Source organism: Prionailurus viverrinus, chromosome A2 (assembly GCF_022837055.1).
Source record: "Prionailurus viverrinus isolate Anna chromosome A2, UM_Priviv_1.0, whole genome shotgun sequence".
NCBI classification, from domain to species: Eukaryota; Metazoa; Chordata; class Mammalia; order Carnivora; family Felidae; genus Prionailurus; species Prionailurus viverrinus.
The window spans coordinates 30,361,400-30,385,259 of NC_062562.1; the positions used below are offsets into that span (position 1 = coordinate 30,361,400).

Below are 23,860 nucleotides of genomic sequence, written 5' to 3' on the forward strand. Positions count from 1 at the left end.
GTACATTTTAATGAGCTCTTCAGTGATGTTTCTTGCATGTGCCAAAATAAATTAGGTCAAAATAAGATTCAAATCAGCTTCAAGTTTTTCATCATCTGACAAACTACCATTATCATCTAGAAAGCAGGAAGAAGTGGAAAGGATCTGAAGAATAAGAAAGTCATTAAATTCCTGTACTTAATAAAGGGTCAAAAGTCTCGGTGGAGCAAATTCTAATTTGTAAATTCTAATTTGTAATTCCCACCTAAGAAGGCAGGAAGAGGTTCTCCTGAAGAACTACACAGACCCACAGAGCTCAAACCATATTTGGAACACATTGAATATTTAGCAAGCATTCGTCCAGGAAAGAGGAAGTCTCCACGACCTGACTGGGTTCCTGCCTGGCAAATGGAGGATTACTCCTGGCTGATGCTTTGGGTATTACTGATGACATCTGACATGATAAATTTGATATTAACTTGTTCCTCTTGCCTTTGTTCACTCTAAATGGTAGAAGTGTCAACCCACTTCTTATGAATCATTCTCTCCTTTCAAGACCCTCAATTAATTTTTTTTTCTCACCTTGTCTCCTGATCCTAATATGCATGCACCTTTTGTGAAAATCAGGTTATTTGAGGCATTAACACTTTGTTTGCTTTTGATACATGATGAGGTAATTGAATTACTGCTTTAATAAAATCTTGTAAAATCTGCTAGTTAGGTTAATTCTTCCTTGAATTTATGTGATTTACTTAGCACTGCCCTCTGCTTCTCTGTCTCTCTGTCTCTGTCTCTCTGTCTCTCTCTGTCTCTCTCTGTCTCTCTCTCTCTCTCTCTCTCTCTCTCAGAGTTTCTCTGTCAGTTATCTTTTGTTGCATAACAAAATACCCCAAAACTTAATGGTTGAAACCACACTATTTACATAGGTCAAGATTCTGTGGGTCAACAATTTGGCCTGAGCTCACCTGGGTAGTATGTCTGCTGGTCCTGACTGGGCTCAGTCATGATGCATTTATGGTCATTTTCTGGTTACTAAGGTGGCTGTCTCTTTAGGGGTTAGCCAACTGCCAGCTGGGAAAATGTGAATGACTGGGCAACTTATCTCTCATCACTTATGAGGCTAGCTTGTTCTCATGGCAATCTCGAGGTTCTGTGGAGTGAGCATGAAAGCTGCAAGCCCTTTTAAGCTTAGGCTTGATATACCTAGAAAGTTACTTTCATCACATTCTGTTGCTGAAAGCAAGTCATGAGGTCATCACAGATTCAAGGGTTGGGGAAAGAGAACCCATCTCTTGATGGGAGTAGCTACAAAGAATTATAACCATTTTTGCAGTCTATTGAGTACCCAACTATCATTTTATTACTGTGTTGCTTAATTCGTGAGTCCAATTTTCTTATCTCACTTATAGAATATGCTCACTTGATTATCACAATCTCATCTGAACTTGGCCTCTTCAAAACAGGGCTACCTATTGTCTTCCTTTCCTCATAACCCATTTCTGGCAGCAAAACTGTCATTTTCCCAGGCTCTTCAATGGAAAACCTTATACTCCTTCCACACTCTTCTCTCTCCACTTTCTTTATAGGCAAAACTACCAAATTCTAGGAGAGTCATACTGAAGCACCTCTCAGTCTCTCCTCCACACAACTCAGATTTCTTTTTGATTTCCTTGCTTCCAGTTGTTCTTCCATCTGAAATCTCCAGCACATTCTTTACCTATCTTTACCTGTCTCTTCTTTCTCCTTCTCAGAAACTTACATGGCTCCCCAATATCCTACTATACAAGATCAAACTTCTCTGCCACACCCCACTTTCTGATTTGGCCCCAGGCTTACCTGTCTAGATTTATTTCCACTATCCACCAGTTTGGGTTTTCACATTTCAATGAAATGAGACACTTTACCGACTAATACTCCTTAATGGCTTATGTTTTTTTAATTCACACTGTTTTTCTTCACCCCCCCCCCTTTTTTTGTCTTTTAAACTCTAAACCACATACAACCAAGGCCAAGTTCTCCTTCCTATAGCAGCCAAAAGGCAATAGTCACAACAATTTCTCACCTTCCTGTTGCTCAGTTTTTTATTTAGCCAGAACGATATAATTTGCTCTGCAATTATGCTTTATGCTATGTAATCCTAATATTCATGTGTGCTAGTGTTGTCTTCTCCAAGCTAAGTTGGTTATCCTCAAAGGGAAATATATCACATCTTCCTTTTGGATTTTCCAGATTTCATAAGACCATGATATGGGCAAAATAGAACACATTTCCAACAGAAACATATTATATTGAGTTAAATATCTAATTTAATTTCATTACTTCTTTTGAAGATCAATTTATCTGTTATTTGAGGAAGCAGAAAGGCTATGTGATCTATCAAGTGCACACAGCCTAATACTTAAGGGGCCTGAATGGAAATATGAGATCCTAAACTGATCTGAACTGATCCAGTGTTCTTTACATGGAGGCTGTAGCATCTTAATTCTAACAAAATGATTTCTGCTACCAAACTATAGGAAAATGCTGTATTCTCTCATTCAATAAAGTCACCCTTGACACCTCCCTCACCCACCAACACCCAACTCAGCTCTAAATCCTGTCAATGTTGCCTCCAAAATATCTCTCAATTTGTATACTTCTCTCCGTCTTCACTCTTAACCCTCTCTCTCCCTTGGACTATTGCAACTTCCCATAAGAGGTCTTACTGTTCTTCACTCTCCTTCCCACATACATTTCCTTCAAGCCCTTCTCCATGTAGTGATGAGAGTGACCATTTCTAAATTCAAGTCTGCTTATCCATCTCTCCTGCTTAAAATGTTCTAATAAATTCTCATTGTTGCTAGGTTAAATGTCAGTATCCTGAGCAGGATCCCATAAGGCACTGAAGCATCGAACCCTTGCCCATCTCTCCAGATCACGTCTTACAAAATGCCCCTGATTGAACTGCTTCATCCAGTTTGGTTCTCCAATATACCCTGCTCCACCCTCCCATGGAGGCTTTACATATTCCATCCCCTCTGCCCACTCTGACGGGTATGCCATCCACTTTTACACATCTTTCAGTCAACTCCAGTTATTTTGGAGATTATTGAATTAATGTTCACCTCTTCCATCAAATTGTAAGCTTCTTGAAGACAGAAAGCCTCTGTTTATGCTCTTTAATGCATTTACTAAGTATAGCAATGTCTGGTGCATATTAAACACTCAATAAATAACATATTTGAATGAGTGAATGAGCAAACAAGTGAATGAATGAATGAATGAATGGCTATCTATGTTCTAGCTCTGTGTTCATGCATAAATATGCATGAGACACAGTTCCTGCCCTCAAGAGCTTACATTTTGGTTAAGAGAGGAAAGTATGTGAATTATGAAGTGTAGAGGGTCTAGTAGAAGTTTGAAGACAGAGCGATCAATATTCCCCTGTGATAGAGGGAAGGAGAGACAGGAATATGTATGAGTTTAGTATCATCACAGTTACTACAAATTGCCACAAACTCAGTGACTTAAAAAACACAAATTTATCTTACAGTTCTGGAGGTGAGACATCCTAAAATCAAGGTGTCTGCCTGGCTGCATTCCTTCTGGAGGCCCTAGGGGATAATCTTTTTCCTTTTTCCAATTTCTAGAGGCTGCTTGCACTCCTTAGCTTGTGGCCCCTTCTTCCATCTTCAAAACAAGTAGCCTGGTTAAGCTATCTTTATTTATTTATTTATTTATTTATTTATTTATTTATTTATTTATTTTTTGAGAGAGAGAGAGAGAGAGAGAGAGTTGAGAGTGCATGATAGGAGGGAGAGAGAGAGAGAGAAAATCTTAAGCAGGCTCCACACTAAGTGTGGAGCCTGATGTGGGCCTTGATCCCACAACCCTGGGATCATGACCTAAGCCAAAATCAAGAATCAGATGCTCAACCAACTGAGCCACCCAGGCACCCCAGCTGTCTTTAGATCCATCTCTCCCCTACCCTCTCTGTTTTTGTCACCACATCTCCTTCTCTGACTCTGACCTATCTGCCTCCCTCTTATAAGGACCTTTGTGAATGCATTGGGCCCACTCAAATAATCCAGGATAATCTCAACTCAGGGTCTTCAATTTAATTGCATCTGTGAATTTCTTTTTACCATGTAAAGTATTTATATGGCAGGAGATTAGTACATGGGCATCTTTGGGGGGGGGCATTATTCTGTCTACCACAAAATTACAAAGTGATATAAGAAGGCTTCATGAAGAAGAAAAGACACTTGAATTGAGTCTAAAAGACAAAGATGAGGAAAACCCTCTAGGAAATGACAGCAGCATAGATGAGAGCTTATAGGCAAAGAATGGCCAAGATTTTTTGTTAGGAGGTATGACTGTAAGTAATTCATTGTTCACTATAGACAGAGAGAAGCTGGAGAGGCAAGGACATAGGTCTTGCGTGCCATGCTTAAGAAGTTACACTTTATCTGGTAGGCAGTGGAGAGCCATTGAATGGTGGTAAGTGGGGAAGCGGAGGCAGCATAGTCAAATTTGTATTCTAAGAAGATCACTGTTGCGCAGAATAGAGTCTGGATGTCCTGAGACAAGGCTGGAGGCAGGTGCAGCTGATGGGAGACATTACCTTTACCCTGGGCAAGCGATGATGGTAGCCTGGACAAAGGCAACAGCAGGTGAATGGAGAAGGGAACATAGCTATTACCATTACTAGGAATACAGGGGCACATGGGTGGCTCAGCCAGTTGAGCATCTGACTTCAGCTCAGTTCATGATCTCATGGCCCGTGAGTTTCCTGCATTGGGCTCTGTGTTAACAGCTCAGACCCTGGACCCTGCTTCCGATTCTGTGTCTCTCTCTCTCAAAAATAAATAAACACTAATATAAAATTTAAGAACACAGAACCAGCAAAGCGAGGAGACTGAGTGAGTAGGATGAGAGAAAGAAGAATGCAGGATGGCTCTCAGGGTTTTGACTCTGAGGAGGGGACAGAAAGAGGTACCACAGGCTGAGGCTGAGTGTATCTCAAATGAGGCTGTACTCATGGGTTCTAGGAGTGTCCCTAAAAGGAACACAGCCTTTTCATCCTCGTTAAGCCCAGAATCCTAATGTCATACCAGGTTTATTGTTTCATTCCCAAGACTTCATTGGACTTGTGGCGTTAAGAAATGAGAACAACATAAAAATCATAACCATTAAGGAGAGATGCTTCCTATGAAGCAAGCTCTACATTATTTCATTTCCCTTTGGCATTTGTCTATCTGTTCTATCCAAGAAACATAAACATATCAACTGATAAAAGCCAAATGTAGCAGCTTCCTCCTTTTACTTGAGCAAGTCTGTCACCTTCTTCCATCTTTGTTCTGGCCTTTTTCTGGACTTGTATCAAGAACGTTGCTTCTGATCTTTTCCCCACAGACCACTGGTTCTGTTAGGATTTTGGATTCTATTTCAGCATCTGCCAAATACAATGGTAAGTCTGAATGAGTTCAAAAGGAGCTCAGGTCCCTCCACGTTCTACTCCAAAGGCACGTTCTGCTTGTCTTCAAATGCTTCTAGGTTTGGATGAGATTCAAGAGGAGGATGTCTCTGGATCTTGCTAAGTATTCAAGTCATACAGTCTAGGATTCAACTACCGGCTTTACTACTTAATCACTGTGTGATGTTAGAGAAGTTACCTTGTTATGGCTCTCCGTTTCCCCAATGTCAAACCAGGGTAGTACCTATCTTTCAGACCTGTTGGGATGATCATTTCAAATAATGCATGTAAAAGACTTTACTCAGGTCCAGCATGTAGTAAATGCTCCTTCAATATTAGCTATTCTTTTGATTATGAGTATTTTATTAATAATTACTATAATGTTGGGGCGCCTGGGTGGCTCAGTCGGTTAAGCATCCAACTTCAGCTCAGGTCATGATCTCACGGTCTGTGGGTTCGAGCCCCACGTCAGGCTCTGTGCTGACAGCTCGGAGCCTGGAGCCTGTTTCAGATTCTGTGTCTCCCTCTTTCTCTGACCCTCCCCTGTTCATGCTCTCTCTCTGTCTCAAAAATAAATACATGTTAAAAAAAATTTTTTTTTAATTACTATAATGTTACTCATAGATCAGTAACAAACAGATTTCATGTAGTACATCTGGACTTATGAGGACTTGTCTGGTCCTGCCTCAGACCTCAACTTATGCCATTCCTCTTCTTACCCATGGCAGCCACCTTTCATTTCTTCAAACCTGCCAAGCTATTGCCCTTCTCAGAATCTTCTGTCTGGGATTGTCCCTTTATCCATCTCTACCTGTTCCCAGCACTAGCTCCTTTTCAGTCTTTTGGGCCTGTGTGTTGCCTCCTTAAAGAAGTCTTTCCTGTTCATCTTATCTAAGAAGGCCCCACTGTTGTTCTGTGTCACTGTACCTGCTCGTACCTTTATCTCCTTTATCACAATTTTGAATTTGTTTATTAATTTATTGCTTATTGTTCCCACCATAGTATCAGCTCCAAGAGAGTGGCATCAATATATCTATCTATCTATCTATCTATCTACCTATCTATCCTCAGCACCGACACACAGGCACTCAGTGGGCAGATAATAAATACTTACATTTAGAGGATGATGCTCATTTTTTTTAAACTTTAAGAAGAAAGTCCACATACCTCTGATAAAGTTGCATTAGATAATAGACTGTTCCCTGAAGAGCCATGTATCAAATAAGCCCTGGAATTCAGTGGTGTGAGTTTATTCTCAATAACCTTTGTTTTAGGTCACTGTATTACACCTTATTCCCAGATCATAGGGGACCCGCTTCCCAGAGTTGTTGATAACAGAGATCATAAAAGATGCCTTTCCTAAATTACGCATTGATATAAAATGAGCTGAGACTTATCTCTCAAAGGGTGATATCCTCTCACCTCTATTAAGATTGGGAAGAAATGAAAACATTAGAGTGGGAAAGTATCCTTTGCATACTTCAGTGTGCATCCATTAAAACATGCATTTCCAACCAATCTCTGCTAAGGAAGTCAAAACACCCTAAGGTTTCACTGGTCTCAAATTGGTCTCTTGGGCATGCCTTTGGTTTCCTGTAAGGGGAAATGTGCTGGTGTATGACAACCAGGGCTCTCAGAGAAATGAGTGTAGGTAGGGCTCAATCATTCCTGTGGGGGCTTTTCTACTCTGCAGATACAAGTCCAGCCGCCATGGCCTCCATCAACTACATTCCTTGGAGACAGCTTATTCCATTAGAAATGGACTTGGGGGGCACCTGGGTGGCTCAAGCAGTTGGGCATCTAACTCTTGGTTTCGGCTCAGGTCATGATCTCATAGTTCATGAGTCCGAGCCCCATGTCGGGCTCTGCACTGACAGCCTAGAGCCTGCTTGGGATTCTCTCTCTCTCTCTCTCTCTCTCTCTCTCTCTCTCTCTCTCCCTCTCTCCCCATCCCCTCCCTCCCCCCACCTCAAGATAAATAAATACATATTTTTAAACAGCAGGGGGAATGTACTCAATGCCACATACAGTCACTTAGGTCTTCCTTGTGCCAGTGGGTTTCCCAGAAGGTTTCTGTCACTTTCTTCTATAATTGAGGAAACAAGATAAAGTCCCTGGCTTTATACTTCACTGTGGAGCATGTTGTAGTTGATCTTTTCAGTGAAGTGGTTTCTATTCAGGTTAGCCCCCTTGTAAGAAGTAGCCAGATCTTGCTCAAAAATCATATTAGGCAGAGTTCTAGTATACATGGAAATAACAACAACAACAAAAAAGGAATTAGATAGTAACATAATTCTAAAGGAGGTGACTTATGATAAGTATTGAAGACAGCTGGAAGGAGTGGGAGAGACTGGAAAGTGCCTAGGAGATCATAGGTGCCTGACAGGTAACTGGAATACATGTGAGGGATAGGTCTTAGTAGGAGGCGTGGATGGTCTGCCACCAGCTGTGGTTTCTGATAAGTTTTTCTCTTTAAGGGCAGTGAGTCTTAGCCTGAGGTCTTTGGATAGCTGAGTGTGGTCTATTAGAGAGCCTCAAAGGGTCTCTGAGTCCACAGCATCTGTGTGATAATTTTTTTAATTTTTTTTAACATTTATTTATTATTGAGAGACAGAGACAGAGTACAAGCAGGGGAGGGGCAGAGAGAGAGGAAGACACAGAATCCGAAGCAGGCTCTAGGCTCTGAGCTGTCAGCACAGAGCCCGATGCAGGGCTCGAACTCGCAAACTGCGAGATCATGACCTGAGCCGAAGTCAGACGCTTAACCGACAGAGCCACCCAGGCGCCCCTGTGTGATAATTTTTAAATATATGTGCTGATATATTCATTTTTCTATGAAGGAAGTTCACAGCCTTCAACAACTTCCCAAAGGGTAAACTGAGGTAGAATACCAACCCACAGATACTCCCCATAGCATCCCTTCAGGACTTTCCTAGAAGACAGCTATCAAATTTCCCCCAAAACAAGTTCATCCTGTTCAACAAATTAATATCAAATACCTGCTATGAACTAACCATCGTGTTTACCCTGATGACAGTTCTGTCATGTTGCTCTTTATTTACATTCATCAAAGAACTTAGAAAGTTCTCTAGCCCATATGAGTCCCATCTTTTAGAATTATGTCACTATTTTTTTGTTTAACTTAATTCCCATGAACAAATAAGGTGACTCTCCGAGAGTATTCTAATCTTGCTAGATGAGTAAGAAAGTGATATCTGTATAATATGGGAGCCAGAAGCTAAATTTTTTAGGAAAGGTCACTCGCTCTGTCTTTCAGTCACAGAATCACTAGATGGCTCCATATTTGCAGTCTGTTTTGCAGGGCTGAAGTTGATAGGCTAATAATATTTATGTCTCTGCTTATCAGCTTGGCCTATATGAACTCCATTTAACAATATTAGTACTCAGAAACTAAAACAAATATATTAAATATTAAGTAATTTGATATATTTTATTACCTCTTGAATTTAATCAATAGGAAGACATTATTGAACAATGGTGAGGATTTTTGTCTTATTGTCTAGGAAATAATGTCCTTTACATGGCATGTATGGTCCTTTAGGCTATGGTGATCCTTCATCTCATTAAAACATAATGAGAAAAAGCTGGTCTCTTATAATGAGGCAGAACTAAATGGGTTCTTAGAACAATCAATAAAAGATTATTAAGAAAGAAAATTTTGTTAAAAAAAAAAGAATATATTTTCCTCTAAGTCCTGCAGCGTTATAATAATAGAACAGGGTGAGACTTTCTTGCTTTCAAAAGCATACCACTCAGGAATTTAATTAAGATTATTTTTGAATATCTTTAAAAAACCATGAAAACTGTTCACATATGTATTAAATTAAAAAACAGTGAACTTTGTCTATACGTATACAGTCATATCTGGATTCATTTATAACATGATCTCAATTGTTAAAAATATTGAATAATGGAAATTTTCAATCACATAAAGACACAGAATAATTTACAAGACCAGTGCTCTAACCCCTGAGCTATGGAGCCTAGACACAAAATAATTTAATAAGCCTCTCTTTACTCATGGCTTAGCTCCAACAATAATCAACTCATAGCCAGTGTTGTTCCTTCTTATGCTCCTATTACTACACCTTCTTCCCAGGCATCATATCATTTTTCCTATAAATAAACTGGTATGTATCTCTCAAAGGTATTGAATACAAAAACACTATACTACCATATCGCACATTTTAAAGATTAACAAGAAGTCTGTATCATCAAGTATCTACAAATTCCCAAATGTCTCATGTAATTTCATGATTTTTTAATAGTTTCCTTAAATCTGGATTTAAAAAAAATCCACCATTAGATTGATATATCTCTTCAAACCTTTTTAATCTGTAAACTCCTCTGTTTCAATCTCCTCCTCTATACATTTTCCTCTCTCTGTGTACATTTTTGTAGTTTGTTTTTGTTGTTCTTGAATAAACAAGGTGTTTTCCCCTGGAGAGTTTTTCAGGGTCTGGATTTTGCTGGTTTAATCCTTATGGTGTCATTTTACATGTTCCTGCTCTTCTGGGTTTTTTGGTAAATTGGGCATTTGGGCAGAGAGGCTTGCTCAAATTCAGAGTTTGATTGATTTTTTTTTTTTTTTTTTTTTTTTTTGGCCAAGAATATTTTACAGTTGGTGAGGTCTTCTTCCATTAGACTAAGGCTAATAATATCTGATTGTGGCTCTTTTTCTGTTACCAGTTAACACATATAGTTATAGTTTATAACCATATCAGTATCCTATCCTTGATTTTGGCTTAGGTCATGAGCTCACAGGTTTGCAAGATCAAGCCCTGCATTGGGCTCTGCACTGACAGCACGGAGCCTGCTTGGGATTCTCTCTCTCTTCAGTCTGCCCCTCCCCTGCTCACACATGTGCACACTCCCTCTCTCAAAATAAATAAATAAACATAAAATAAAATTAAAAAAATAAAATAAAATAAAATAAAATAAAATAAAATAAAATAAAATAAAATAATGGGTTTGTTCACTAGTACCCTCTAACGGTGACCAATTAATTTAATTTTAGTTGTTTCTTTTAGTATAGTTATGAACTCATGGATTCAAACTATCTGATTTCCCTATCTGAGTGGCCTTGGACAAATCACTTAACACCTCTAAGCTATGGTTCACCTAGTCCTAAAATGGGGATGATGATTGTGCCTACTTCACAGAGTGATGAGCCTTCAGAGATAACATTTTTTTACAGCATGCAGCACACTGCCAGACGCAAATAGAATCTTGCTAAGTCTACTTAGCCACAGTTGTGTTCTTACTATGATTTGAATTATGATCAGAAAATAGTACTTTAAAATCTACTTCAAACTGCTCCTATAGAACTTCTACTTTATACTACTTTTCAATATGAACAATACGCTGCCTTTTAACTGCCTGTTTTAGGTTTGCTTTTTTTTTCCCATTATGGAATCAAAATAATACAGAGTAGCAAGTTCTCTGTTAGGACAGAGGTGATTTAATGAAGATGCTTCAGTGCTTCGTGTTTGAGAGGTTCAGAGGTTTTGACCTGGAAATCAAATGGTCAAAAAATTCAGAATAGTCAAAACAAGTTCATGAATGCCATAAAGTTATCAACAGTGTAGACATGCAACTTTGCCTGTGAGGTGTTCAAAAGAAGAAGAAGAAGAATGGGAAGGCCTTCAAATCTCTATTTATAGTTATTTGCATATTTCAAAATTCTCTGACCATCAGTAGCTCTATGATTAATTCTGGGTTCCTGCCTCTTAGATCATGAGCTTGAATATGATGCCTGTTTATACTCATGGCTTGCATTTGGTTAAGTCCTAGATTTTATGTAATATAGCCACAAAACACAAAAAAATACAAAACTAAGCAAAAGAAAAAACCAAAATCACCTACTGTACTATTCTTTCTTTGGATTCTGTGCTTGTCTTTCATGAAGATGAAGCTGAATTTACAACAAAGTAATTTTGTTTTAAAAAGGAGAAAGAGTGAGAGAAACTTCTTTTTTAATGACCACGCAGTTTAGTACAAAGAATTAATTGAATGTACTCAATTGGTTAGGATCAATATTGTTTTTCCAAAATAATCTGTGTTATTCTAATTTGCTTTAAGGTTACAAATACAACTCTAGTTCACAAAATGTTTGGATTTTAAAGAAGAGGTGTCAAATGTAGTGAATTCAACTGGAGTAGAATCCCAACTTGACTTTAATTTTCTGGTTGTGGTATCTAAGGCAGACTCTTTTTGAAAAATGGGATATAAGAGTTTGACTTACCTTCACTTAAAAAAAAATCTAGTCATGAAAGCACGGCTTCTGGCCAAGAATACTTCATGCCAACATATTCAATACATGTTACTGAACTATAGAGTGGTGGCTATGTTCCCTGGCTTATCTTGCTTTAATTTGCCTGTCAAGCAGAAGTGTGCCATTAGGATTTTCTTCAATGCTGTAGAGAGATGGTTATGATAGGCAAGAAAATTCAGGAAGTCCGTATCACAGAAAAATGTCAAGTTCAAAAACACTACAATAAGCAACAAATTAATTCGCAAGACTCTAATCAGATGTCAGAGAAGTGGTGTCAGTTCTGGGTGAGAAGCTCTGCTGAATTTTTATTTTTTCGTGTGACTCCATTAAGACAGATATGAGAGAATTAGAGTTGATTCCTTTAAAAATAATTGCCGTCACTGAATCTGATGAAACATAAGTCGTACTTTTTGACTTGCTGATGGACCGTATACTTGAATCCTAAGTTCCCTCAGTGTATTTTGAAATGTTTTTTACCTTGATTCTAATGAGTGACTTTGTCAAAATATTTTAACAACTAAGTGGGTCAAAAATGTTGTCCCATTTACATCCTCTGCAAACATAAATAATTTGAATGGATTATTGAAGACAATTCCAGAAGAGAGTGGTTTTTTTTTATTTTATATATCTTTTCATCCAAATGGAAGTTAAAAACAGCACCACCATCTAATAACAGGCTCAAATTACTTTGCTCAGGTTACCCAGAGGTTGTTAAGCATCCAACTTTGGCTCAGATCATGATCTCACAGTTCGTGGGTTTGAGCCCCGTGTCGGGCTCTGTGCTTACTGCTCAGAGCCTGGAGCCTGCTTCTGATTCTGTGTCTCTCTCTCTCTCTGCCCCTCCCCTGCTCATGCTCTGTCTCTCTCTTCTCTCTCTGTCTCTCAAAAATAGAGAAATGTAACAAAAATTTTTTTAAAGATGAACACCTTTCTATACTGCTCTTCATTCTTTATAACTATTGCATAATATTCCATTGATTGAATATCTCAGAATTTATTTGGTTATTCTATATTTTTATAAGCATGAAGATTGTTTCCAATTTATTTTTACTATTTCAACTGTGCATTTTACTTCAAAGATTTGTCAGGCTTTATCATGGAAAATAAAACCAAAGCAGAAATTTACATTTCAATTTACGGACATGTGTTAAATTAAGCCTATTACATATAAGGCATAGGATTTTCTAGGCACTGTCTAGGATGTCGGAAATGACCACTTAGTGAATGGGCTTTCCTACGCTGTCTCGCCTTTATAAAATGCCTTGAGTACTTGTTTTACTTCTTTCCCTCTGTCCCATAAGTTCCTATGGCAGACAGTGGAGACTGACTCACTCAGCAACCATTCTCAGCCTTTGTCCCCTTGCTTACCTTCCCTACAGAGCCTGGGAAAGTTGAATATTCACTTTCCAGTCTCCCACACAGCTAACCTGTCCAGGGACACAACAGCCATTTTGTGACTATGAGGCAAAGACCAGAAGAACCAAAGAGATGTCTGTCCAGACGTCATCAAACTTTTATTGTTTAAGCTACTATAGGTCAAGCTTTCCATTTTCTGTGACCAAATACTTTGCTAACTGATCCAGTCTCCAGGCTGCACATTTAAGACAATGAAAACAGAAACTTCTTTTACTGTCTAAGTAATTTGGAGCTCTCTTTCTGCAGCACCTGGTCAGAATTCCTCAGGTAATGGTGTGAAGTACCAATTCTGTGAGGCCGCTCTTGCCTGGGAGGATTTCACACAAGTCACAAAGTTTAGAAGGGCACACTATCCAATATTTGACAGATGGTGTGAAATGGAATGCAGTATGGAAGGTACTCGTGCTGGTTAAGAACACGGATAGTTATGTACAACGACAGGAGAAAACATAGCTCTACGCAAGAAAGCTTTCTGACGGTAGCTTTCAGTGCCTCCCAATAAGATCCAATTATATTGCCTTCCAGGGACAACTTGCAGTTTTTATCTTCACATGAATGTCCTGTCTGAGGTTGTACAGGGTTATTCACAGAACCTTACTGGGTCAGAATATTGCTGTAACCATAAACTGATAGTAAAGAAGGTGCTTGGTCAATTTTCTTGGAAAAATCCAATTATCAGCAGGAGAAGACACACTAAAAGAAAGAAGAATTAGACAAAGATGAGAAGAAATGGAACATTAAGTTTTAAAGGTGTTCATCCGTTTGCTGGGGGCCTCCTGAGTAGCAAGTAGGGTATGAGGGAAGCCACAGTTCATCAAAAACTCGTTCTGCACCAGAAACTAACTTGACAATATGTATTCTTCGTTTTTCCGGGGCTACTGTTGTGGTGTAATCAGCTCCTATAAACAACTGTGTTCCCAGAAATGCTCTTCAGGGGTTCTTGGGACAAATGGCTCATCAGGCCAAGATAAATCCTAAAAGGAGAAGGGGAAAGAGGGGTTCATCAAAGGAAGTGGAGGAGGGGAATTGGGTCCCTTCAAACCTATAAACTGTTGAATGATGACGCTGTATGAAAGTGAGCAAGCCACCAGCCCTGCTGTGGCTAACAGGTAGGAGGGACTTGGGCAGTGTAATTGACAGAGCCTTACTCACAACAAGCTTTTGAAGTGTTCCTGTCATGCCAGACTCCGACTCCCTTCCCCGGGTGGCCTGTGATGCTGCAGGGGGAAGGTTTGGCTTGCTGAAGCAAAATACATGAGCTACCACTGGCATCCATTATGATGATCAGGGCTTTGTCCTATGGATGCTTTCTTTAATCCTCATTTGGCTTTCTGAGTATCGATGTGATGGAGAACACCTTAAAATGCCCATCACTGACATTTCTGCGTTAGTCTTTGCAAAGCATGTGCTGGCCAAGAGAGACCCCTGTCACAGCCCTGGGAAAGTTGAGAAGGAGGAAGATAAACTTTAGAGAAAGGCAGATCTGAGTTCAAACCATGACTACTTTACGTACCAAAAACCAGTGTGACCTTGGGCATGCTGTTTAACCTCAGTTTTATCATCTATAAAATGAGGGATTGGGGGATTGTGTCTCTACTTCAGGGGATTGTTAAGAGGATTAAATACACCAATGTAAATAATATACTTACTGAAGAGATGGGCACAGAGAACCAAATATAATTGTTTTATTGTTACAATTATCATCATAATGTTTACTACTGTTTTCAGTGCCAAAATACAGGTTTCTCTCATCTTCTCTTGCCCATTCATTCATATATTCATTCACTTGGTAACATTGATGAGCCGTGTATGATGTTTTGGTGCAGCAAGTGACATAAAGGAAACTGGAACATGGTCCTCTTGGCACGGGGTCTGTAGACCTCAGAGAAGTAAGACACTGCTGGTCTTCCAACCCTAGTCCGTCCCTGTCTCAGTCCACACTCTCCATGGCAACCACCACAAAGGCAGCTCTGAAATGCAAATTTGTCGTGCCTCTCCCCTGCTGAAATCCCAATCCCCTCATAAAATCCGAGTTTCTTCGCAATGACAGACTGTTTCTGTAAGGGCCAGATAGTGAATATGTTTGGCTTTGTGGACCAGGATCTATGTTGTTAGTATGCAATTCTACCGTTGTAGTGTAAAAACAGGTATACATCCATGAATAGATGTGACTGGATATGGCTGGATTTGGCCCGGGGGCCATAGTTTTCTGATCCCTGCTAGATGGTCCCTGCCTACCTCTGGAACAGTCAACTCCTTTCTTCCCAGCTTGCAGTGTCTGCTCCAGCTGTGCCAACTGCACAGCCCAAATGTGCGTCACTTGCTCACTTGAGGCTCTTTCTTTGACTTGCTGCTATCTCTACTTAGAACACTCTTCTTCTCCCTCTTACTTGGATAAATCTGGCATGCTCTCCTGATTTGTCCTTAGCTATCCATTTCTGCAGACAGCTGGTCCTCATGTCTCCTCCAATCCTCTCTGCAAGCACATACCATATGTACCATAGAATATGTGCTATATTTTCCTCTAGTGTGTTCCAGTTACACAGTAAAACACTGTCAGAGTGCGTTTTCATTCAGTTGTCTGTATCTCCAGATAGACAGCAAGTTCCCTAGAGGTGGAGGAGAGAAATAGCTTTACTTAGTCAACAAGTATTTAGGGAGCACCTGCTTCATGCCAGGCCTTGCACAAGGTGATAGAAATCCAGCAATAGACAAAGACAAGTGTATTACCTTTCCCCAGGGAAGTGGTCAAACAAAACACAAACAGGTGACTACATAATGCCAAAAATGACAGATTTTAGAACATCTGCTCACATAAAAACAAACAAGCAAACAAAGACAGGGAGTAATGGGGCCAGCTGGGGTGGGGGCTAAGGTCAGGAAGCCCACTCTGGATAATGTGCCCAAAGAAGACTTCCTTTTTACACAGTAGCTCAACTTATTTAGAGAGGGCTGGGGAGATGAGGGTGTGAAAAGCTTGAAGCTGAGAGGAATGAGATAAGGTGGGTCAGGAGGTACAATTCCTTTTAGTAAGGCATTCCTAGAGCACACTGCAGTGCCTGAAAAGTAATAGGTCCTTGGTCAGGGTTTGATAACAGTCTCAGTTGCGTTCCCCCAAAGCAGGTCCTGAGACAAGAAATTTGGCTCACAAAGTTTACTTGAGAGGTGATGCCAGGAAGCACAATGATGAGACATTGTGGAGGGACGCCCACTATGGATATTAATGGGCAATGGGGACTCAATCCCAAAGGGCAGCCTCTGAAAAACTATGCTGAACACACCTCAGAGTTTCCCCACAGAGGTGGTTGTATCCACCAATTTCCATCCCAAATTGAAAATTGCAAGATGGCAGAGAATTCACTCGAAGGGACTTCCACCATGCCCCAGTCCCAAGGCTGAGCATATTCATGCCTCCTGAGAAAGTCCTCAGCAGTGAGGCTTGGGTGTTGGAGGGGGAAGCCTTTGGGGTGGCACAGATCAGACTGTTCCCGTGAAGCTGCACTGCAGGTGGCCTCTAGGGTGAGCTGAGGGGATATAGGCAAAGCATCAACCGCCTCTGCTACAATAACTAAGTGAATAAATGAATGAAAGGGTGAATAATTGAAGTCGAGAAAAAAAGAGTGAAGTACTTACTATGCAGTAAGCCCAAGGTGAGTGATATGAAGTAACAGGAAATATGAACGAAGAAGGATCAATCAATGAAAGAAGCCCAAGGCTCTTGCCCCAGGGAGCAAGGAAAGTCCCTTGGGAGCAGTGGTTTGCTGGAACTCAGCTGACTGTGCAGCTCTCTTTCCAATCAAGTTTGGAGGTATTAGGAGGGTGGCTTGGAATTGGCCATAATGGGAGTTTTACACCATGGAAATTGGCAAATCAAATACTAGATGCCATTGCTTTATGCCCTGGAGATCTGATTGTCAGCACACATAGCTCAGTGGCAATATGAATACCAACACTTGGTTTCGATTTTCCAATCCCTTTCATACTAGTGTCCTTACTCTCACTTATTCTTCCAAGGTATCATTCATGCCTGAGGTTGTGTATCAGGTCATGGAAGATGTCCCCTCCCTAACTTTTCTGCAGACCACAGGTCCCTATGAGAGCCATTAATCAGCCTGATTTCCTGTCCTCCAACCTAGTGCTTTCAATTGTGCCTCACAAATTAACCAGAAGGATTAATAGCATCTTTCATTGATATTCCTTGTGTGATTCAATTAGTTCCAAGGAGGGAACTGCTTGCCCTCTTTCCAGGGAACAAAACCTTTGGTTATCATTAACTGTGCAAAGATATTCCTGCTATGGGTGATTTTGGTTTATGGATGCTTATTAAGCCAGAAAGTGCAAGGCAATGCTTCTGTCTCTTTCACCTGAATCTATTTCTAATCAGTCTGCATGCCAGGGAAATCTCTGCTGGTTAATTTTGTCCATTTAGAGAATAATTTTTTGTTGTTAGGAACAGAGCTGTAGATCATCCAGGACGGTATTGAAATGAGAGTTCATTTCAGGAGATTTATTTCTGTCTCCTGAATTCAAGGGGAGTGAATGATTGGGCCAGTGGTTATGATATTGATTATCTTAGACTGTACCAGAGGGTGAGGTGTCTGCTTTGTTTGAGAATTGGAAGCTTGAGGGAAGATAGCAACACAGAGGTCTTGTAATTTCCCTTGGTTGGGTAAATGGACTTTTGCCCCAGGGTTATGACCCCAGTGTCTAGGAAGGTGAATAAGTAGGTTGCATTGCCAGAAAAAATGCAGTGTTAGCTGAGGATGAACACACAGAGCCCAGGGTTCAGAGAAATGACATGTGTGCATGTACACACACAAACTCCATGTTTTCACCTCTCTCATCAAGGTGCATGTGGTCACTGTAAAGTCAGGCTCAGATGGAAGTCTTTCTCTCTAGTTCCTCGCTCTCATCTCTTCCTGGCACCCCACATCCCCAGTCCCCTAATTCAGGCTCTTTCCTCTCCTCAGACTTGCAAGGCCCATGCCCACTTCTCATTCCATCATGGCCACATAACACAGTTTTCCCTCTTCCATCTCGCATCATTAGTCTTGCAGAGTCAAGCATCTCCAAGACACAAACTTTCCTCTTGCTAATTGTAATGGTCTCTCAGAGAAACCGTTGTCAAGCTAAGGAAGTTTCTTTCTCTTCACATATTCCAAGAACCTCGTTCTAAAATTCTCCACCCTATCAAGGGTAAAAAGGAGGAAGGAAAGAGAGGGAGGGAGGGAGGGAAGGAAGGAAGGAAGGAAGGAAGGAAGGAAGGAAGGAATGAGAAAGGAAGGAGGGAGGGAAAAGGAAGGGAAGAAAGGAGGAAGGGAGAGAGGGAGGGAAGGAAGGAAGAAAGGAAGGAAGGAAGGAAGGACAGACAGAGGAAGGAGAACAAAGAGAGCACAAACCATCCATTCTGCTTGGCTAGTGAGCTTGCCATTCTGTGCCCATGAGACCCTCAGAAGACATGGAGAACCTCAGGCCACTAAAGCACCACGGTGCATTTCTGGGCAAAGACTAGAACATTTGACAGTTATCTCCCACCCAGATGGCCAGAAATTGTTCTCCCTGCTGTTGTAGAGCTAAGCAGAAGAATGCTGACGCAGGGAGTCCACACACCAGGATTCTGGTTCCAACTCTAGCTGAGTTGGGGCAAGTGAACGTTCCTTTCGAGTTCTCTGTCTTCACGAGTGTAGTTCTAATAACAATAGTAATAAATAGTAATAGTAGCAGAGGAAGAAGGGGAAGGAGAAGACACTTCAATGTTTGTTGAGGGCTGTGAGCCCGGTGCTTTACATATGTTATCTCAGCTGAAGCACACAAAGTCATGTGAGGTGAATAGTATTATTCTCAACCTCTTTCACCGGGCAGTTGACATGCTGACCTCGCACTGTCCAGCTTTTCCTCTCTGGGGGTTTCACTTGAGACGTTTTCTCTGCCCGGGGCACTCCCTTCCACTCCCCACCTCCTTTTTGCATGGCTTCCTCTTCATCCTCAGGGTCTTAGCTTACATGTGACTTTCCTCAGGTGTAACTCCCTGTCTAGAAGAGCTTGTTCCCCACAAAACACATAACACAGTTTGTAATTGTTTCATTTGTATATTCTCTCTGTCTCCCCGATCCAGCAGTGGGCTCGCTAGTGGGCTTTCTTTGTCTTTTCTCCTTTTTAACTTTTTGTTCCCCACCGGCTGGCACCTAGCAAATGTACCATTAAATGTCTGCCGAATGAACCAATGGATTAGTCCTGATTTAGGAGAGGTAGGAACTGAGAGGTTTGGAAGTTAAATAACTTGCTCCATGTCAGACGGCTAGGAATTGGACTCAAACTCGAGTTCTGCCTGACTTCCAAAACCGCTCTGCCCAACCACCTAGGGAGAAGTGGCTGGGCAGACCTCTGGGAGGGGAACCCGTGAGAGCGTTTTCCGGATTCCCTCACACTCTACATTTTTCTTCAACACCAAGGGAATTTTGACCCGCCAAAGAGCTTTCAGCCCCCTCTCCCCACTCTGTCTTGATGTATTCCAATTACAGAACTAGGCCCCTGGCTGATACACTCTAAAGGAGTTGATTTCACTCTCCCAAATATGGAATCAACCATGCCTGTAATACGTTATTCACTCGGCAGGATCTGACTCTCCCAGAGTTGTACAGACATTATCTGTTTAATCCTCACCAAACCCATGTGAATTTGATATCGGTCACACAGTATGATTTCCCTTTAATCAGTGACGAGTGGGGGGAAGGGAGAAAGTTAACCAGAAAGCCCATAGGTGTCATATTCAACTCAAATACAATGTCTTATGTTTTCAGAGCTCAGTAGACATTAAAAGAAAAGATATTGGTGTGTGTGGTTTTAACAGTCTGACGCTTTCCTTCTATGCATCTAACATTTTGAATAGTTAAATACATAATTACCATTCCATGTTAAGTTCATTACATGGTAGCACTAATCATATCTTACTGTATATAAAGGACTTTAATGGAAGATGAAAATCCAAGGGTATTCCCTTATAACTATCAAGCACTGAAATTAACAGGACTTATCTTTAAGTCCCTTCAAGTCTAACTTGCTATTTGAAGCCATTATGCTATTCTGCGACATCTTTAATATAGAAATGGTAAGCTACACACACACACACACACACACACACCATTGTTGTTAATAGATCATATCACATATGTTAATTCCTGGGCCCAATACCTAGCCCATAGTAAGCACTTAATAATGGCAAGAATGGCCAATTCCTCCTGACCTTTATGTGTACTAGTGTTGATTACACACTTGGGACCCTTACCCCATCAAAGTGCATATATATAGCTTCCACATAAATCTCTGCATGAATTGAAAGGGGCTGCACATAAATACATATTCAATCTCATTTAATCTCTCAGTGACTCAAGAAGATACACAGGATGTGTTACAGGTGAGGAAGCTTGGACAGGGAGAGGCCTATCTCCATAGCCACACCACAGAGCTCCGGGCTCCGTTACTCCACTCTTTCTTCTGGAAGAAGTCTTACCAAAGGCAATATTCTGACATGGCACAAAAGGCTGAGACATCCAGGATTATATAAAGCAACTTAGATTTAAGCACGGAGCAGTTAATATCACTTCCTCCTTATTCCTACCGACAGCAAGAGCTGACAGAGAGCATTCGGTCCTGAGAAGTGAGCAGATGCATGCCACAGGAATAAAACTCATGTTCCCTTCAGCTGTGGTGTTCCATGTGTACGAGCCCCAGCTTGCAATGGGGATTGCGGTAGCTTCTCAACGCCTCCTCAGATCCTATAGGCAAATTAGGAAGAGAAACAAAGCAAAACAGATCAGCATTTCTGGAGCGCTTGGATGCTGGGTCCCTGGGGCCGATGGTCATGTAGATTTAGCTAGGGAGTAAGTCTAAATTTCCTATTTTATGGCCTAGAACATCTTACTAAGGAGCTCATCCATATCTATTTACAGTAATAGCTTTCATTAACATCTATTGAGTACATATCCTGTGCCAGGGTCTGTTTTAAATGCTTTACACAGATTAACACATATAAACATAGTTTTCTCCTACTACATCTACTGTTTATTTTGGTCAAGTTGTTTCCATTTTTAAAATACTGGTTTTAAAAACTAATCACTTAAAACTGCCACACACAGAAACAAAAATGGCCCACAAAATATTACTTTACCTTTGAAGGTTTTATCATTAACCAGTCTTTTCCTATTAAAGTTAGACGGCCAACTCAGACCAACAACCCTGATACTCTTTCACCACCGAGTGAGACTGACATGGCAGATGTTATGGATAATACTCACTTCGCCTTCCTCACTTTCTGAATAGACTTGGTGACATTGCCAGTTCCAGCAGCCTTCTTGTCCACAGCAACTTTCTGTTTTATGTGATGAATCGCAGAATGACCCAGTGTAGTTGTTATCAATGCTGTTTTACTGTTGAGGAAACCAAAGCATGGGGAAATGAAGCAACCTTTCCAAGGTCTCATTCCAGAGCCCATGCACTTAACCCTTAAAAATAATTCTGTTTTCTGTGTAAAGTGGGCTAGCATTCCTAATGGGACCCCAGACCACCTAAAGAAGCTGAATTCCAAAATGAAAATAAAATAAATGGGAGTATTACAACATGAGGCATTGTTAAGTGCCCTTGATTGACTTTCTTTGGAAATGAGCAGGAAATACTTTTGAATTTAGCCAAACTAAGCAAAGTTGAGCATTTGCTTCTCATCTTAGGCCATCCTTAACCTCCCAGATATATATCTTCTTTCTTGAAGACTTCCCTGATTTCCTGCTCCTAATTTTTAGTACCTAATTTCCACAGATCCATGTTCTACCCCAAGATGGACTATGACATTAATTGGTAACCAGTTGAACCTTTTAACAGTTGACATAGAGCAACTAACACAGAGTTTTAACAACCAGGGAGGCTTTGAGGTTGACATATACTGAGATCTTGTGCTCTGAAATAGTGCATATTAGATACTCACCTACTCTCCCTCAGCCCTTTAGGTCTTAAATTCTGGGGCTCCTGGGTGGATCGGTCATTTGAGCTACTGACTTGAGCTCAGGTCATGATCTCACAGTTGGTAAATTCAGCCCCGCGTTGGACTCTGTGCTGACAGCTCAGAGCCTGGAGCCTGCTTCTGATTTTGTGTCTCCCTCTCTCTCTCTCTCTCTCTACCCCTCCACTGCTCATGCTCTGTCTCTCTCTCCCTCTCAAAAATAAATAAACATTTAAAAAAATTAAATTCTTACTATGGCTTAAAAAAAAAACCTATAGTACTCCAAAAGATAAAAATGTTTATTGCAGAAGTTACAGGCAAGCAAATTAAAGCAAGGAGACATCTCGAATTCTTCCCACCTGGAGATATCTGTCATTAATCCCTTAGTGTGTAATTTTCCAGATCCTTTGATGTGAGATTACATCTCTACTTTCTGAGGCACGACGGCTCGTTACACAGTCAAACACGGATATTTTCTCCTCGTGTTCAGTTTTTCTCCAAGCAAAGTTACACCAGTTTGCCGGACTAGTTTTTCAAACACCACCTCCGCGGTCCCCATCCTCTTCCTGGCTTCCATCTCCCAGCCTGAACCAAACACAATGCCACATTTCGGAAGAACGTAACCTCTCCCAATTCAGACACTGAACTCTGATTGATGTATTTCACTGGATTAGCATCATTCCAATGACTCTCTTCTTTCTTGCTTCTTTGTTCTCCACAGCTTTTTGCGATCTTTGCGTTTGCAACATGCGGTGGCTATTCCGGAGGCCTGCGGCTGAGTGTGGACTGTGCCAACAAGACGGAAAGTAACCTCAGCATTGACATAGCATTTGCCTACCCATTCAGGTAGGGAACGGCGGCTCATGCTCATAGAGAAGGCACCTTCTTCTTTCTGTGGTTTCTCAAAAGATAAGCAGTTTTCTAGAGACTTAGGGGTTAACAGAGAGGAGTCTGTCTGAACCCACAGAACACCCAAACAAGTAAATGCCCACCTGCCACCCCACTCAGGGAGGATTTGTGAGTCCTACTGACTCTTCTCCAAAACATTGATACTGTTGGCCCAGTATTCGGAGCTGTCAGTAGGAGACCTCAGATACACAATTCCCTCCTCCCCATGCTTATTTCCTATCTTAAGTTCTTCCGAATTCTCTCTAGGATTAGTGTCACCTCTAATTTCATGTTGACTGTGCAATCTTGGTTGATAATGCCTTTAATAATATTAATATCTAATATTGCTTCCATCTGCCAGACACTATACCTAGCTGCTTACTTGGTTATCTCATTCAGTCCTTTTGAAAGGAGGACAATTACTATCAGCGTTTACAAATGAGGAAAGTGAGGCACATACACATTTGCCCACATTCCTCAGCCAGTACATGGCAGTCAAGGTTGAGCCTCCCTGGGTTGAGCCCAGATCTCATATTTCTATTGCTCTACTTAAATTGCCCGAGATCATTCTTTCAATCTCTTTATAAATTCAGTCTGAAAGGTACCTTATATGTGTCTGGTAGATGACTAGACACCTACCAGGGCTTTTTCCACATTGGATATCTTGTGATTCTGACCCATATACCCAAGTGGATGAACTGAATTCAATTTTAAAATAATTTCTTTCTGTAAAACTCCCAAATACTTGGCATCAAATAACCGGTATTATTTTTTAAAACAACTTTCAGCACAATGTTTCGGAACACTCTCTTGTTCATTTCTATTTAACACACAT

The 23,860-nt window shown here is 40.8% G+C and overlaps 1 protein-coding gene across 1 annotated transcript in view; it reads left to right on the forward strand.

The window, feature by feature from the left end:
- SYNPR (synaptoporin) overlaps positions 1 to 23,860 on the forward strand; it is a 310,558-nt gene that overhangs the window by 168,305 nt on the left and 118,393 nt on the right. The window contains exon 3 of the mRNA XM_047849818.1: positions 22,859 to 22,983. Coding sequence (XP_047705774.1) covers positions 22,859 to 22,983 — 125 coding nt within the window. The remainder of the gene's footprint in view (positions 1 to 22,858; positions 22,984 to 23,860) is intronic.